Raw genomic sequence first — 14293 nt, forward strand, 5'->3', positions numbered from 1 at the left:
TGCCCCGATTTTCCTCCCCTATTTGGTTGTTAAAAACTGTTTTCTTTCCTACACTTCCAGGAAAGTCATCCAGTGGCAGCTACTGACAGCTTCTCCCTGTGGGAATTCAGCTGCATTACCCTAGAGCTGTAACATCCTGGAATGGTTTGAGTTGGAGAGAGCCTTAGAAACCATCTCATTCCACCCCTCTGCCATGGGCAGGGACACCTTCCACCAGACCAGGTTGCTCCAAGCTCAGTGTGACCTGGCCTTACACCTCATGTTTGGGAGCCAGGAGCCTGATGTAAGATAAAAGTGCACTTTTCAGTGCATTTCTTTTTATCCTTCTGATGCTCCATTGGCATTTCTCAAAGGGAGATGACTGATGCAAGGTCAGGCTACACTCAGAACGTAGTGAAGGGCAGGTCCTGGCCCCAGAGACAGGGGATCAGTTGTTCTGAGCCCCCAGGGGACCATCATCAACAGTATTTCATTTCCCCTTGTCATGACAACCAAGGGGATGGATTTGGAAACCTTGGATGTGTCACAGGTCTGAGCCCTGGCCTTTAAACTCCACTAACCTGCACGCAGTGGCTTGCAAAGGTTTTGCAATATTTAGTTAATGGAACAAGGTTTTTCCTAGTTCTCTATTTTTTTCCCATTTTTTTTTTCATTCTATTTTCTCCAGCCTCTCAGGAGCTGCAGCCTCCTGCTGCCCAGGGGAAATCTTCCATTTAGCTACATTTTCCTTTCTCATTTCATGCTGTAATGGGGATTCATCATAGGTGTTAAATCCATAATTTGCCATGAATCCCTTGTCTCTCTCTGTGGAGGTCAGAGTTGAGTTTAAAGGAACCTGATACTGTGGCTGCTCCTGGGGGAGAGCACCAGCCCAATTCCCTGGAGCTGGAGGGGGCTGGAGAGTCCTGGGTGGCTCATCCAATGCCATGTCCATGCTTTCCACCTCTCTTTGCCTGCTGAAGGGGGTAAATTTGAGCACATCAGGCACCTTTAATAAAAAAAAAAGAGTAATAGTCCCTTCCAGAGGGTCATTTGTCCATCTTAGCATGTGAGAAATATCCTGAGGCGGGAGAGGTTATTCTCTGTTAATTACCAAGGACACCCATAGGTCAGTCATTAAGACATAACTATCCAGTTTTACAGCCCACTTGGAGCCAAAAGGAATTCCATAGCTCCAAACCCATCCCAGTGCTCCTGCTGGACGGGAGGCTGGCACCCATCACGCTGGCAGGGGCACCAAAAGCAAGGGGCACCGTGATGGATGTGTAACACAGAGATCCATCCATCACAGGGCTCCCAACCCTTCCTTCACCACGAGCTGGGAGATGCTGGCTGAGCTGGGAGATGTTGGGAGCTGGGAGATGCTGGCTGAGCTGGGAGATGCTGGGAGATGCTGGGAGATGCTGGGAGATGCTGGCTGAGCTGGGAGATGCTGGGAGATGCTGGGAGATGCTGGGAGATGCTGGGAGATGCTGGGAGATGCTGAGAGATGCTGGGAGATGCTGGGAGATGCTGGCTGAGCTGGGAGATGCTGGGAGCTGGGAGAAGCTTGGAGCTGGGAGATGCTGGGAGATGCTGGAAGATGCTGGCTGAGCTGGGAGATGCTGGAAACTGGGAGATGCTGGGAGATGCTGGAAGATGCTGGCTGAGTTGGGAGATGCTGGCTGAGCTGGGAGATGCTGGGAGAAGCTTGGAGCTGGGAGATGCTGGAAGATGCTGGCTGAGCTGGGAGATGCTGGAAACTGGGAGATGCTGGGAGATGCTGGCTGAGCTGGGAGATGCTGGGAGAAGCTTGGAGCTGGGAGATGCTGGGAGAAGCTTGGAGCTGGGAGATGCTGGGAGATGCTGGAAGATGCTGGGAGATGCTGGGAGATGCTGGGAGATGCTGGCTGAGCTGGGAGATGCTGGGAGAAGCTTGGAGCTGGGAGATGCTGGGAGATGCTGGCTGAGCTGGGAGATGCTGGGAGCTGGGAGATGCTGGGAGATGCTGGGAGATGCTGGAAACTGTGCTGGGAGCTGGGAGATGCTGGAAGATGCTGGGAGATGCTGGGAGATGCTGGGAGATGCTGGCAGCTCTGCGGGGGAGCCTGAACCATCCAGTGATGTCAGAGAAGCTCAGGCACAGTGAGGCAAGGCTGGGCAGCACTTCACGGAGCAGGGCAATGCAACACAAACAAAAAGGGCTGGCCAAGCTCCTGGAACCAAGGAAACAATTCCTGCAGGCTGGGCAGGGGCAGAGGGCTGGGGTCCCTTCAGGCAGCCTCCCCAGAGAGGCTCCTGCCCGCCGAGCCGCCGGCCCGTTTGTCACCGGGCGGTCGATGGCAAAGCGGGGGCTGTCGCTCAGGCGATGTCACGCTCCGAGAGCCTCGTGCTCCTGTGCCAGGGGGAGAGGGAGTCAATACTTGTGTCAGGTCACTCACAGCCCCCCGAGCTCCCGGCCGGGGCGGCTCCCGGCGCTGCCATCGGCGCCGCCGCTGGGAGCGGCACAAAGGGGCTGCGAGCGCAGATGCAGATGCGGAGCAGCAGGGGCAGGATGCAGATGGGGGAGCTGGCTGGGTCCTGACCGGCAAGAGGCAGAATCGTGCGTAGGAGTGAAAGCAAAGCGGGGTTTGCACGTGCGGCCGGTCTGGCTGCTGCAGGATGAGAGGTGTCAGCGATTCAAAAGCGCACGAAGCAAAACAATGCTCGCTGTCCGCAGGCATCCCAGCGGGCTGGAGACGCTGGTGCAGCGGAGGGAGAGGCTGGTGTGGTGTGGAGGGAGCTGCTGGCCCCGGGTGGCTGGTGCAGACTGGGGGATTGCAGAGATGCAGCGGGGTGCGGGCATAGGAACATGATGGGCACAGCAGCACAGAGTCCTGACACACACACATCGTTTCACAGCACCTCGTGGCCACCACAGCCAGGACTACCGAGGGGCAGGGCAGTGGCAGAGCCAGCAGAAAGGGCTGGGAAGAGATAAAGGGGTGACTAAAATTCAGGAAGGTTTTTTATCAGCCCTCTGTGCTCTACATCCATCAGGTCAGCCCAGCCCAGCAGACTGCAGAGAGAAGCCAAATGCTTCGTGTTCGATAGAGCCACGGGTCAGAACCACGATGCCCTCCCTGCATCGAGACAAGGAATCACAGATTGCCACAGGAACACGAACATTAATCATTTCCATCTGTGTCTCTTCCTATTTACTCTGTGGTACTTCAGCCTTCTGTGTGCAGGTAGGAATGCTGGTGTGGCTCCGAGGGCTTAGGGAAGGGAAGCTTTGATGGGAGAGGTGGCATCAGTCAACCCCAGGGCCCAGGGTATTAAGAAAATAGAAAATTTGTTAGAATTGTGGGAGCCAATCTGGAGCAGGGTTTGAGGGAGCAGAGGCAGCATCTGCTTAGTGCCGTGCTGGCCCTGCTGAGCTTCCCCCAACGTGGCTGAGCACCAGCTCCTGCTCAGACACAGCCCTGTCCTGTGGGGAGGGACATGGGCCTGCCAGGGTGGGCACAGAACCCATGGAGATGCTGCAAAGGCTGGAGCCCCTCTGCTCTGGAGCCAGGCTGGGAGAGCTGGGGGTGCTCACATGGAGAAGGCTCTGGGGAGATCTCTGCCAGTGCTTAAAGAGGCTCCAAGAGAGCTGGAGAGGGATTTTGGACAAGGGATGGAGGGACAGGACAAGGGGGAATGGCTTCCCATTGCCAGAGGGCAGGGAGAGATGGGATATTGGGAAGGAATTGTTCCCAATTGTGAGGATTCTGAGTCCCTGGCACAGGGTGCTCAGAGCAGCTGTGGCTGCCCCATCCCTGGGAGTGTTGAAGGCCAGGTTGAGCAACGTGGGATAGAAGAGCAGGGAAGCAGAGCTAAAGGATCTTATATATCCCTTCCAAGCCAAAGCATTCCATGGTTCTATCATATTTATAATTTTTAATGTCTGTAAGGTGAAACAAACCCCTTCCTTAGCTTTCTTCTCCCCATGTTTGTATGGCTGCAGTTGTTACTCCACTGCTGTGACCCTGGCAGGGCCTGAGGTGGGTGGCTCTGTCCCATGGAGTGTTTCATCCTGGCACCCACCACCAGCCCAGATGTACTTACTGGGGATGTAAAAATGTCATTTTTCTTGTCTACTTCAAAGTAAGAACAGAGCTCATGCAGATGCTGCTTTCCCATCTCTTCCTTCACCTCCTTTTCCTCCTCACAGACAGGGTGCAGAATGGGGGAAGCAGCACTTCCCAACACCCAGGTGAAACCCACCTTGGGAGGACCCATCTCAAGTCCCAGTTTTTTAGCCCCCAGTCCCTCTCTGTGGTCTGTTTTCTAGCTCTAGGCAGTGCTGCCTTTCACCTCTGAGCCCCTGGGTTTGCCTGGCAGGAATGGTCAATCCCATGGAGGTGCCTTCCCACCCCAGAGCCACACAGGGACGTGAGCAAGGAAACCCAGCCACCCTCTGCTATCAAAAGGAGCTGGCTCAGAGAGCTGTAAACTTAAGCTGCTCAGACATGACATCAAATATTTAGGTTATTTGGGATTTGTGCTCGATTGTTTGATGTTTCTGTTTCATTCCCAGTAGAGCCAGTTACTGTTTTGCCACTGAAAATATTCCCAGCAGAAAATGCAGCTTTGTGAAGACCCAAAGTTGTTCAAGGAGAAGAGACTGTCTGGCAGAAAATGATCACATTTTCATCACTTCTTTTTTTTTTTTTTTTTTTTTTTTTTTGTTCTGAATTGACATCCCAGCTCTACATGCTCTGAATTTTGCATTCAGAGAATTGAATTCTATTAAAAAGTGTGGAGAAAGGGTTCCAAGCTGAACTGTTTCTGGATTTGAAACATCACCTCCTCACATTTTCTCCTTGCAACCCAGCATTACAAACACATGTTGAGAAAAGGCCTTACCCAGGACATAACCTCTTTATTTCCTGATCAAACTCCACTAAAGAGCTTGAAAGCTGGGAAATGCAGATGTTTCAAGCTGCCAACCATCATTTTGGTGATGGGAAAGCTTACACTGCTCTGCAGGGGAGGACTGGAAAGACTTGGCAAGAAAGAGGATTGGAATAAAATAAAAAATAAAATAAAAAGAGGAAAATGGCTGTAATTAAATGTGGATGCACTTGACACCCCAGCCACCCTCCTCCTGTCCCTGCCTTGTGCCACTGTAAGAGAGACAGGAGCTCTCACTTCAAATTAACTTAATCTGTAGAGTTAAATAATTCATGTTGATTTAAGAAAGCTTTATTCCTAATGGGACACACGTGAAGACAGAGTTAATATTAGAAGAGGCCGTGGAGGGGAAGAGAGAGTGAATTAGACTATAAAAGGTGAAGGTACAAGTTAATTGCCTATCAATTATTCACCTTAAGTCTCTGGAAGCAGCACCCCTGCCTCCCTCCCCACACCTCATATTCCCTTTTCCTGCTTGTGGCCAATTTCCCACTGGCACCTCTGGGACCTTTTCCCTGTGCCAAGCAAGGGGTGCCTGGCAGTTTCCTGGGACAGCCTGAGGTGACATGGCTGGGCTGGAGGTGTCCCTCTGGGGAGGACAGAGCAGGGAATGCTGCCATGGAGGAGAGGAGCCATCCTGGTGTGCTGGTTCCTGCATCCTGCGGGGATGGGGGTGCTGCTGGCCCTGGTCACTGCAGGATGAGGTGTCACTGCAGGATGAGGGGTCACTGCAGGATGAGGTGTCACTGCAGGATGAGGTGTCACTGCAGGATGAGGGGTCACTGCAGGATGAGGTGTCACTGCAGGATGAGGGGTTACTGCAGGATGAGGTGTCACTGCAGGATGAGGGGTCACTGCAGGATGAGGTGTCACTGCAGGATGAGGGGTCACTGCAGGATGAGGGGTCACTGCAGGATGAGGTGTCACTGCAGGATGAGATGTCATTGCAGGATGAGAGGTCACTGCAGGATGAGGTGTCACTGCAGCATGAGGTGTCACTGCAGGATGAGGGGTCACTGAAGGATGAGATGTCACTGCAGCATGAGGTGTCACTGCAGGATGAGGGGTCACTGCAGGATGAGATGTCACTGCAGGATGAGGTGTCACTGCAGGATGAGATGTCACCGTGCTGCCATGTTGGCACCGTGAGCTGAGGCTCCCCTCTCCCTCCCAGGCAAACCAAAGCTCTCTTCAGAGCTCCTCCTGGCTGGGCTGCCTGTGAGCTCTGGGAGCTGAGCACTAATTAACGTGTCTGCAAATCCCATCTCCAATCCCTTCACGGTCCCACGAGTGCAGAAGGATCCACGAGCGAGGCCTCTGGCTCCTCAAGCTCCACTGCTGGCAGATGCATATTTTAACAACACACATCTGCTGGCAATATAATCTCTTGTATTTGCCCTCCCTGCTCTGAGTTTTGATGGAAGACCGGAGGGAATTCTCCAGTGGTTACAGCCAAAGTGTTTGCTTTGCAATTTCGCTCGATTGCAGCCTGATTTTATTTTTAAATTTCTCCGAGTCCTAATCAGGCTCTTACTTTATTTAATTAATACCCTGGCTTAGTTAAATAGATCATAAATTAAGCAGCTCTGCCATTAGAGATGTACCAGGTAGCAAATAGCCCTCCAGTGGTTTCCCAGAGCCTGCCTGGCTTGGGCTCCCCTGTCAAACTGCTTTGACATCCTTTGCTTGCAGAAAATCTGAATGCCTCCATATGTCCCAAATCCCATCTCATCAGATTTATCAACCTTCCATGCTTGGGGCAGATATCCTGATCAGATTGAGCAGAGACTCCTTCCCCAGGGAGTTTGGGCAACAGTAGGAGGGAAGGTGAGGGAGATCTGGAGGAGGGGAACCCTCCAGCTTTGGGATGCATTAACAACATTTCCCAGCAATATTTCTCCCTGGAACTCCACAAAGAAAAGATTTTCTCTGATGCTGATTGCATTAATAGGCTCGTCTGTTTGAGTGTTTGGACTTCCAAGGCTATGGAATGATCTGTTCCACTACATTTAACCATGTAGATTTGAAAACAATGTGACAAAACCTTAAATATTTAATTAAAATATGGTGTAGCTCTGCAGCTGAGCAGGGAAGTAGGAGGCATCAGCCCCATAAAGCTGTTGTCAGACATGAATGACAGCAGTTGGAGCCTGAATTGGGAGGCATTAGGGGATTTCTTGATACCAAGGAAGTGGAAAACTGGCAAGGACAGACAAGGCAGCACCAAACTATATGAAAACCAGGCAGGGTTGTTTTTCCAGAGACAAGGCTGAGGGTGATTGAGCAGGATAGAGATCTCCAGACCTGCTTCTAACATCCAGCTGGCCAAAGAGCCCTTGAGTCACTGAGAAACCAGCAGCAGATGTTGGGCTCCCAGCCACCAGAGCCCTCAGCTCTTCCTCTGCTGGATCCATCGCTTCCTTGGGAGCTCATGGTTTGCACCCACCTCCAGGGATGCCTTGGGAATCTTCTCCTGCCCAGGGGAAATCTGCAGTCTCGGGTGAAGCTGGGAAGACTGGGATGAAGGAGCACCTCCAGGCATCTTCCTGCTCAGGCAGCCTGGCAGATCCCTTCCCAACCCAGGGAGATGAAATCTGGGAGATCCAGCTCCCTGCAGACACAGCTGCTCCGCTCAGTACTACAGCAGGCTCACACACTGCGTGCTAAGGGCAGAGATGCCTGCACAGCTGGTGGTACTGCACATCTGGAAGCACCAGAAATGTCTCCCCCCCTTCACAGACATGTTACCCCCTGTCACACGGTGAGTTCAGCCTGACAGGCTGCACATTGTCCCCAGTTGTCAGAAACACAGGGGCTAAAGGCTTCTGCTCTTCATGTGCCACTTCAGTCCCCTCCACTAGAGTGGCTAAAACACAGAGCACAGATCCCACAGCAGCCCCTGCCCTTGCTGCCAGCACAGGACACCCCATCCCGAAGGAACAGTGAGAACTGCTGATCACCAACCCCCTGCAGAGGCAGGATCATCACTCCTACCTGCCCAACCAGCCTGAAATAGAACCATGCAATTTCCTGAGCTGCAAGGGACCCATAAGGATCAAGTCCAACCTCAGGCCCTGCACAGACACCACAACAATCCCACCCTGTGCATCCCTAAGAGTGTTGCAAAAATGCTCCTGGAGCTCTGGCAGCCTCGGGGCCATGACCACTTTTTTCCCCTCAGAATATCTGCATAAATACCCCTCAAGTTAAAGATGAGCTACCAGCTACCAAACCCACACTGGCTAATCGATTTGGCCTAAATCGAACACGCTGTAACTTTAATTTTCTTAAAAGGCAAACACTCTGCAAATATAAGTTGCTGAACATCTTAGGTAAATGTACCAATTAGCAACTACCATGTATCTCCACATAAACATTAACTACCATCTATTCAAACACATTCCATAACCCCAAAGATAATAACGATTTCCTTTTGATCCATAAAAACATCTCTCTGCTCAATCAACGCTTCACAGCAGCTCTGACGTACGCCCTGGGACTAAATTAGTTTTGAAATCTTTAGCTCTAATTAAATAACATTATTTCTTTTGTCTGGCTCCCTCAATGTATTCTGCTTTCACAACAGAAGGAGGGAGCCCAGGCAAAGGAGGGGTTGTCGGTGAGCAAGACAACGTTCCCCTTTCCCATTCATTTCCAGGATTATTTCATGTATGGGCACATGTCAGAGCTCTGAGCTGCTGCCAAGGGTTGATTGAGCAGAAGGAGGAATTAAAGGAAAATCATCATTATTGTCAGGGTCAGGGAAGGAAGGGATGGCAGCTGTGAAAGTCTGGGAGTAGGGAACGTTGTAGGGTTGTGGAGGGAGGAAAACAAATGCAGGAGAAATTGCAAACCAGGAATTTGAACTCATTTTCATAAGTGCAGATTCCACTGAGGTGCACCTTCAACCACAGCTGGTACCTTAATTCACTTCTTTTGGCTGCTTAAAATCTGTTCACCTTAAAATCTGTGTTGATCTGACTAAAAGCACTGAAATTCTTGATTAGAATATTTTTAAAAGGTTTTTTTTTTTTCTCCTTAGAAACAAACCAGGAATAAAAACATGAAAAAAAGAAATCCAATCTTCAATTTAAACAAACTTAAATATACAAATGGTTTCACTTTGAGGATTGAATAATCAGGATGAATCTAAGAGCAGCAATACAGACTGGGCTTTGTCCAAGCTGTTGAAGAAAAATACCATTTTCATTAAGTTCTCTGAAGCCACGTCCATGCCGGGAAGCCTGGCTGACGTTCCTGCCTTTTCCCAGCACTCCACTCTGCCAGATGGCCAACAAAGCTCTGCCACTGCTCCCCACCCATCTCTCACACTAAAAGGTCCTCTACGTGATTTTGGGAGCCACTTCCAGTTTGCAGTCCCAGGTAATATCCTCCTGTGCTGCTCATGGGAAAGATTAATTACTGAGAAATGCAGTGTGATAAAATATTAGTATGTAGATTGTTTAAAAATACTGTAATAATATGAAACCAGCCTTTCCTCACGGGGTGGAGTTGTCCTGGCCCTGTGGCCAGTGACGACACTGGCACTCTTCATATCCTTTAATTTATGGTCACACTCTTGAATTGGGGCATAAATCCATAAAGCTGAAGTGCCAAACACTTGGTGCCTGTCACACTCCACCCCAGAACTGCTTCACTCCCCAGCAGCTTCCTTTGATCCTGTTCTCAGCACCGAGCTCTCCCCCACTGCTCTCACGATGGATTCACCCCCACTCCTCTTGATCCAGCAACAAACCATTTTGTCAAGAGCCACTCAGGCCGTGGAGGCAGTGGAAGCCCCGGCCGTGCCCGGGGTGTGTGAGGGGTGGGACTGTTATTGGGCTGCCAGTTGGGTCCCATAACAGGGACTCACCCAGCACGGTCAGGCGGGCAGGTCTGGAGCGGATGGCGGCCTGGATGGCCTGGCACTCGTACACGGCGTCATCCTGCAGGTCAGCTCGCAGGATCTTCAGGTGGTGCTGCCCTGACAGGTGGTCTCCTACCACCAGGTAGCGTGGATAACCTGCCAAAGCAAAGCACAGGTCAGCAGGCAGCTGGGGCCACGAGCCCAGGGATGAGGAGAGCAGAGCCCCAGCCACCCCACAGCAATTCCCAGGGTCTTCCCCTCCTTGGCAGCCAGCCTGAAAAAAGAGGGAGAAAGAACCTCCCATGTTTTGCTCTATAAGTTCACAAAAGTGCTGATGAAAGAGCATTAACTGGTATCCCAAGGAATCGTGGGATCATAGAATATTAGGTGTTGGAAGGTTTGGTTTTGACCTTAAATATCACTGGGATCCAAGTCCCCTTGCAGTGGGCAGGGACACCTCCCACTAGATCAGGTTGCTCAAGGTCTTCTCTGACCTGGCTTTGAACCCTTCCAGGGCTGCGGCATTCACAACCTCCCTGGGCAAGGAAAACCAGGAAACCCACCATTCCTGCTCCTCTGCAACCCATCCTGGAATATCCTCAGCTCCTGAAGGCAGCTGTGGTGACACCCTGGGACACAACCATGATTAGCTCTGTGTAAAGCCTGGGCAGGGGTCTGGGGGCTCCAGCAGCCCTGGTCAGCCTGGCTGGACACACAGGATGGGCACAAAGGTGCCACCCCACTGTCCTGCTGTGCCCAGTGCCCTGTGTAACACAGCACTGGCACACACTTGTGCTTCTGTTCTTTCTTGAGTTATCAACAGCAGGATTTGCTCTCCTGAACCGTGAGAAGTACAAATGATGGGTTTGTTTGTATTGTGCTAATTAGACACTGGCTGAGCTGGTATCACACGAGCTGGCAGCTCCTGTGGCTTCCAGCAGCCCCAGCTCCATTAATTGTGGAAGTCATTCACATCAGCTCCCTACTTCACTGGAGCTCTTGTTACCCAGTCGTGTTGCAAGGTCTTGCATGGAAAGCTCAGCTCTTTAATAGATGCAAAAATTGTGGCTCAGAGCTTTGAAAAACAGGCAAAACCAGGGCTGCTCACTCGGGCAGAGCTGTAAATGAGCAATTATATGTATTAATAAAAAATAGAGGGAAGGAAAAAGCAGGCACTGCACTTTAGGCAAGAGCAGGGTCCCTGGAGACCAAAAAGCTTGGAGCCTCCCCTGGTTTCTGAATGCTGCCTCTTGCCTTGGGGAAAACTCTCTCAGGTCACTAGGAGCTGAGCAGTGCCACACGTGTACAAACTCTGCAGAGCCTGGGGGGACACTGCAGCTCCTGAAGGGCTCCAAGTCCTCCCAGGCTGTTCCCAGCAAACATTCTCCTTACTCACATAAAAATTTTAGTGCCAAATTAGTGTTTTCCTGCAAAAGATACAGAAAAAACTCTAAACTTCCCCAGTATTGCACCAGTCTTCACCAGCTGCAATTAACCCTCAGTAACAGCGTGGGTGTGGGATTCAGGAATGTGAGCTCTGAGGAATTTGGCCACTAAACTATAATTTGCCAAAACTAAAGCTTGAGGAAGCCACAAACACTCATCAAAGCAAACACAGGCTTGTGGGTCCCTTCAAACTCAAGACATTTTATGTCTCATTTCATTTTTGAGAATATCAAAACAGGTACTTTCAACAATTCTGTCCCAGTCTGAGGTTTCTCCTTTGGTCTGAGATCACCCCAGAGGGACATGAGGTGGTTCAAACCCTGATTCTCTCTGAAGCAGCCAAAGAGAGATTGCTGGAGATGGTTTTCTCTTGTTTCAAGGATTGTTTATTGTTTCTTGTCTCAGGGACTTTTTGCTTGGCCAGCAGGGTCTGCTCAGCCTGGCATCCATGGTAGAATCTGCCTGGTGAGGGCAGGGCTTATCTTATATAGTTTGTACTACATATTACATGTTTACAAAATTTTACCAATACAATACAATTTTATTAAATGGTCCTGCCCTGACCCCATCCAATCCAAGAGTGCCAACGTGTCACCCAACATGGATGACATGGAGAAGAAGGAGGAAAAGGTGTCCACCCCCCAAATTCTCCATCTTGGCCACGTGTCCCTTAACATAAACATTAAAAAAAACCTATTTATCTATGTTCTAAAGGTCTAATTTACACTTTACTAATTTTGGTGACCTGTTTCCATTCTCTTTGTGCTGACAACTTCCCCCAGGGGTTAGAATTTAGCACCTGTGACACCAGGGTCTCACTCAGAGTCTTTGAGACCCTTGCCAGGGGGGTTTTGAGACCCCCAAGGAGGCCAGGGGTATGCCCTGGGCTCCCACACATTTCATCCCATATTTTGGAAAGGTGACATTAGTTTCCACGGAAATCAAACCAAGGCTTTCCAAAGGGTCAGGTGACATTTTTGGGAGCAGTTTTGTCTCAGGCCAGAGCGAAACAGATTTTGGTTTATTCCGAACATCAGCGCTTATGATGGATTGTGTTGGAGTTGGAATGGAAAACAAAGAAGGAGAGCTACTGCTTTGTTTGTGTATGGAGGGAGCTGTCCTGACTTACTTGAGAGGTCCCGCCCGACGCCGAGGGCCAGCCCGTCCTTGATCCAGAGCACGATGCCATTGTACTCGGGGATGGCGCAGAGCAGCGTCACCGGCTGCCCCGCCACCACCACCTGGTCCTGCGGCTGCTGCGTGAACGAGGACGCCTGGCCTGCAGGGACAAGAGGGGAACAGGCCCTGTCAGCCTCCAGGGATTTCCAGCTCCATGCATTTCCCTGGGGCGAAACAGTTCAGGATGCTGCTGGCACGGCACAAATGGGAGGATGAGCTCTGCAGCGCTTAATTGTGTGATTGCTTAATTATGTAGAATGATGGGATGGGTGGAAAGGACCTTAAAACTCATCCTGTCCACAGGGAACAATTCTTTCTCAATATCCCATCCATCCCTGCCCTCTGGCAGTGGGAGCCATTCCCTGTGTCCTGTCCCTCCATCCCTTGTCTCTCCAGCTCTCCTGGAGCCCCTTCATGCCCTGCAAGGGGCTCTAAGCTCTATCTGGAGCTTCTCTCCTCCAGGTGAGCACCCTCAGCTCTCCCAGCCTGGTTTCAGAGCAGAGGGGCTCCAGCCCTCAGAGCATCTCCATGGTCTCCTCTGGACTCATTCCACAAGCTTCACATCTTTCCTGTGCTGAGGACCCAGAAGTGGACACAGCACTTAGTGACAGACAAATATTTGCAATAATTTTCTTTCCCTGGGGGAAAAGACAGCTCCAACTAAGAGTCACCAGCATTTACTGTAACTGTTTTATTCCAAATTGTGGTGGTAGTGTTTCAGCCACAATGATCACAGACAGAGAAGCAGCAGGATGTTCAGCAGCAGCAATATTTTATATTACACATAATAAAAGAGGATGTTGGTCCTCTGCTTCTGAGCCTTGCTCCCACCTCGTGTGCTCTCTGAAATCAGGATGTTCAGATAACAACCTGCTATAAAACACACAGGAAAACAACCAAGTGCTGCTGTTCTCCTCCCTCCCCAGGTGTAACCTCCTGGCATTTGCTGGGAGCTTCCCACACATCTGGAGGGGAAAGGAAGGCCCAGCTCTGCCTCAGCATTGTCCTTCACTGAAGCTGCATCATCAAACTAGCAAATCTCTCTCCTCACCCTTCCCCAGAAATGTGGAATAACAAATCCCAGCCCCAGGTCATCCCCTGCCCCGGTGGGATGTTTCACATCTCAGGTGTGACATAGCACTTCTCATTTTCCACGGGAAATACTCCAGTCACTGTAACCTCTTCCACAGCAGAGTTTACTCAGCATTACATTTTATTTTCACTCTCCCTTGGCTTTGCCATGATTGAAAATCATTCAGAGAATCAGAGAATCCCAGAATGGTTTGGAGAGATATTAAAGCTCATCTCATCCCTCCCTGCCATGGGCAGGGACACCTTCCACTATCCCAGGGTGCTCCAAGCCCCATCCAACCTGGCCTTGGACATTCCAGGGATTCCAAGTGTTCCAGGGATTCAAAGGGTTAAATCCTGCTATTTTTTTTTCTTTCCATTAAGAGTGCATGTGACAACCCCAAAATCCCCCTGCAGAACCACAGTCTGAAGCTGGAAGTTCCTAAATGTGGGGCCATTTTAGGCAGGTTTTCTGATATCTGGGTTCCTGTGAGTACAGTGAGCTGGTTGTAGAGCATTGCAACTGCTCTGCCACCACTTAGTCTGGCTCTGATTCTGGATTCAGGAGAAGATCTGTTAAAGAGAGGTGTTGGGGGAAGGGCAGAACCACTGAAAAGCCCCTCACTGAGTTACCTGTGGGATTTGTAAGAGCAGGAGCCTCTCTGGGTGGGAATTCTGGCCCTGCACCAGGCAGGAATTCAGAGCCTGTGCCCTCCACTGAGTGCCTGTTCAGTCATGGAAGGGGACTGGGCTGGAGGAAAAATTGCTTTTTAAAACCAATTTCTCAAAGTGGGACAGTCTCTATGTGATCCG

At 50.7% G+C, this 14293-nt stretch overlaps 1 protein-coding gene across 5 annotated transcripts in view; it reads right to left on the minus strand.

Annotated features, from left to right (window-relative positions):
• Positions 1-14293, minus strand: part of KIRREL3 (kirre like nephrin family adhesion molecule 3) — a 352826-nt gene that overhangs the window by 87556 nt on the left and 250977 nt on the right. For all 5 annotated transcript variants that reach the window (XM_079326677.1, XM_079326675.1, XM_079326674.1 and 2 more), the window contains 2 exons: positions 12360-12509; positions 9791-9940 (listed from right to left, as the gene is read on the minus strand). In XM_079326677.1, the coding sequence (XP_079182803.1) occupies positions 9791-9940; positions 12360-12509 (300 nt within the window). The remainder of the gene's footprint in view (positions 1-9790; positions 9941-12359; positions 12510-14293) is intronic.

The sequence above is a fragment of the Erithacus rubecula genome (genome assembly GCF_903797595.1).
Source record: "Erithacus rubecula genome assembly, chromosome: 25".
Classification (NCBI taxonomy): domain Eukaryota; kingdom Metazoa; phylum Chordata; class Aves; order Passeriformes; family Muscicapidae; genus Erithacus; species Erithacus rubecula.